This window comes from Limulus polyphemus, unplaced genomic scaffold, assembly GCF_000517525.1.
Source record: "Limulus polyphemus unplaced genomic scaffold, Limulus_polyphemus-2.1.2 Scaffold4363, whole genome shotgun sequence".
NCBI classification, from domain to species: Eukaryota; Metazoa; Arthropoda; class Merostomata; order Xiphosura; family Limulidae; genus Limulus; species Limulus polyphemus.
The window spans coordinates 73,911-76,974 of NW_013669973.1; the positions used below are offsets into that span (position 1 = coordinate 73,911).

General features: G+C 29.9%; 1 protein-coding gene across 1 annotated transcript in view; it reads left to right on the forward strand.

Annotated features, from left to right (window-relative positions):
- LOC106471038 (zinc finger SWIM domain-containing protein 5-like) overlaps positions 1-3,064 on the forward strand; it is a gene marked incomplete at its 5' end in the record, with an annotated part of 83,289 nt that overhangs the window by 72,611 nt on the left and 7,614 nt on the right. The window contains one exon of the mRNA XM_022399664.1: positions 1,856-1,991. Within this exon, the coding sequence (XP_022255372.1) occupies positions 1,856-1,991 (136 nt within the window). The remainder of the gene's footprint in view (positions 1-1,855; positions 1,992-3,064) is intronic.

Genomic DNA, 3,064 nt, shown 5'->3' on the forward strand with positions numbered 1-3,064 from the left:
AAAGCTAAATAATCAAGATTTAAACCACAGATAACTCATTGTTTAGTTTTGTGCTTGACTTCAAACAAACAAGCTTAAAAAGCTAAATAATCAAGATTTAAACCACAGATAACTCATTGTTTAGTTTTGTGCTTGACTTCAAACAAACAAACAAGCTTAAAAAGCTAAATAATCAAGATTTAAACCACAGATAAGTCATTGTTTAATTTTGTGCTTTACTTCAAACAAACAAGTAATGCATATTTTTAAAGAGGGTTTCATTTTAATCAGTTATTGACTTTTAAAGAGACTCAGCATGGAATGGTGTAATACTAAATGAAAGTCAACTTAACCTCATGTCATGTAACTTCTTCCATAAGGTTCAGAGTAAATTCAGTAAACTGTTTGTTTCATTTTAATCAGTTATTGACTTTTAAAGAGACTCAGCATGGAATGGTGTAATACTAAATGAAAGTCAACTTAACCTCATGTCATGTAACTTCTTCCATAAGGTTCAGAGTAAATTCAGTAAACTGTTTATGTTTCATTTTAGCGTTTAACATATATATATACATGACTTTTTGGTTAATTTTATTTTTTTTACAAAAATCTTCATAAATAAAATATCAAGTTTTAGTAAACTATATATACTTCACTATACAGAAAGTAAGAACAATCACGATTAGCGATGTACACCATTGCTCATTATTTTAAACAAGCGATTTACCTTGATGAGAAATACTCAGATAACGTTTAGACTTACACTTGTCTTTTTTTTTTTCTTTCGTTTTAAGAATAAATATGTTAAAGACTGCATAGTTGTTTTGTGATCGGCTGTGTGTTAAAACATTCTTATTTCTTTAAATATACAACCCTATTATATTATTTTCTGAACTTTTATGAAATTATAAATACTAATGAGTGTATACATTGTTATTATTTACATATTTAAGAAATCTTCATATTACCAAAAGTATTTCATGATCTTGAATTGTTTGGTTATCCTTGAATTACAGAATTATGTAATGTTAATACAGTGAGGAGAAGGAAATAAGTTAAATATGTTGTGTGAAAGAGTGAAGTTAATACAGTGAGGAGAAGAAATTAAGTTAAATATGTTGTGTGAAAGAGTAATGTTAATACAGTGAGGAGAAGAAAATAAGTTAAATATGTTGTGTGAAAGACTAAAGTTAATACAGTGAGGAGAAGAAATTAAGTTAAATATGTTGTGTGAAAGAGTAATGTTAATACAGTGAGGAGAAGAAAATAAGTCAAATATGTTGTGTGAAAGACAAGTTAATACAGTGAGGAGAAGAAATTAAGTTAAATATGTTGTGTGAAAGAGACAAGAATTAGCTCTTTAAGCCTAGTTCTTTCTTTCACTTTTTTTTTCATATAATATGGTATACTAGGTGTTTATATAAACACATGGGTATTTACACACTAGGTGTTTATATAAACACATGGGTATTTACAAACTAGGTGTTTATATAAAAACATGGGTATTTACACACTAGGTGTTTATATAAACACATGGGTATTTACACACTAGGTGTTTATATAAACACATGGGTATTTACACGCTAGGTGTTTATATAAACACACGGGTATTTACACGCTAGGTGTTTTTATAAACACATGGGTATCTACACGCTAGGTGTTTATAAACACATGGGTATTTACACACTAGGTGTTTATATAAACACATGGGTATTTACACCTAGGTGTTTATATAAACACACGGGTATTTACACGCTAGGTGTTTTTATAAACACATGGGTATTTACACGCTAGGTGTTTATATAAACACATGGGTATTTACACGCTAGGTGTTTTTATAAACATACGGGTATTTACTTTATTGTGTTATTTCCAGGAGGTCCTTTCAGTGGGCTGGGCTGTAGGATTCACACTGAAAGTGTTCCCATGCACACTTTTGCCAGGTATCTTTTCACAGCTCTTCTACCGTACGATCCTGATTTAGCCTACAGTGTAGGACTAAGAGCAATGAGGTTTGTATTTCAAGTTTTTATGTGTGGTTCAGGTTAAAACTGTAGTGATAAAAGTATGAATTCTTTTGCTGTCAAGCATTAAATTGGTAAAAACAGAAGACTTGGGGTTGAAGGTTTTTGATGTCATCATTATTAAAATCATCAAATTGTAGTTGATTTTTTTAATATAATAATAGTCTCAACATGCGATTTATCCTGTAATGTTTTTTCATTGTATTGTAAAGTATATAAGTGTTGTTTATAAACAGCTCACTTTTGTAAAATTCAAAGAGCCAGTTTAAATTTTTTATTATATACAAGAAAGGTCATTAGTTGTTTAATATGCTGGGTTTTGTTTTATTTACGTTTATTTTCTAATTATCTATAAATAAAACCATCGTTTATAAGAATTCTGAATTTTAGGCTCCTATATTTCTCATCATTGGCAGTTGTATATTTACATGTCATATTTTTCACCAACATAGTAAACTAAACTATACACCTCAGGAAGGGTACATTGGCAGTTGTATATTTACATGTCATATTTTTCACCAACATAGTAAACTAAACTATACACCTCAGGAAGGGCATTTCTCCAAAAATGTTGTGTAGTTTAAAAATTAAAATATATTTGTGGATGTGTTGTCAACCACCAACATAGTCAACTAAACTATACACCTCAGGAAAGGCATTTCCCCAAAAATGTTGTGTAGTTTAAAAATTAAAATATACTTGTGGATGTGTTGTCAACCACCAACATAGTAAACTAACTATACACCTCAGGAAGGGCATTTCTCAAAAAGTGTTGTGTAGTTTAAAAATTAAAATATATTTGTGGATGTGTTGTCAACCACTAACATAGTAAACTAAACTATACACCTCAGGAAGGGCATTTCCCCAAAAATGTTGTGTAGCTTAAAAATTAAAATATATTTGTGGATGTGTTGTCAACCACCAACATAGTAAACTAAACTATACACCTCAGGAAGGGCATTTCCCCCAAAAATGTTGTGTAGTTTAAAAATTAAAATATATTTGTGGATGTGTTGTCAACCACTAACATAGTAAACTAAACTATACACCTCAGGAAGGGC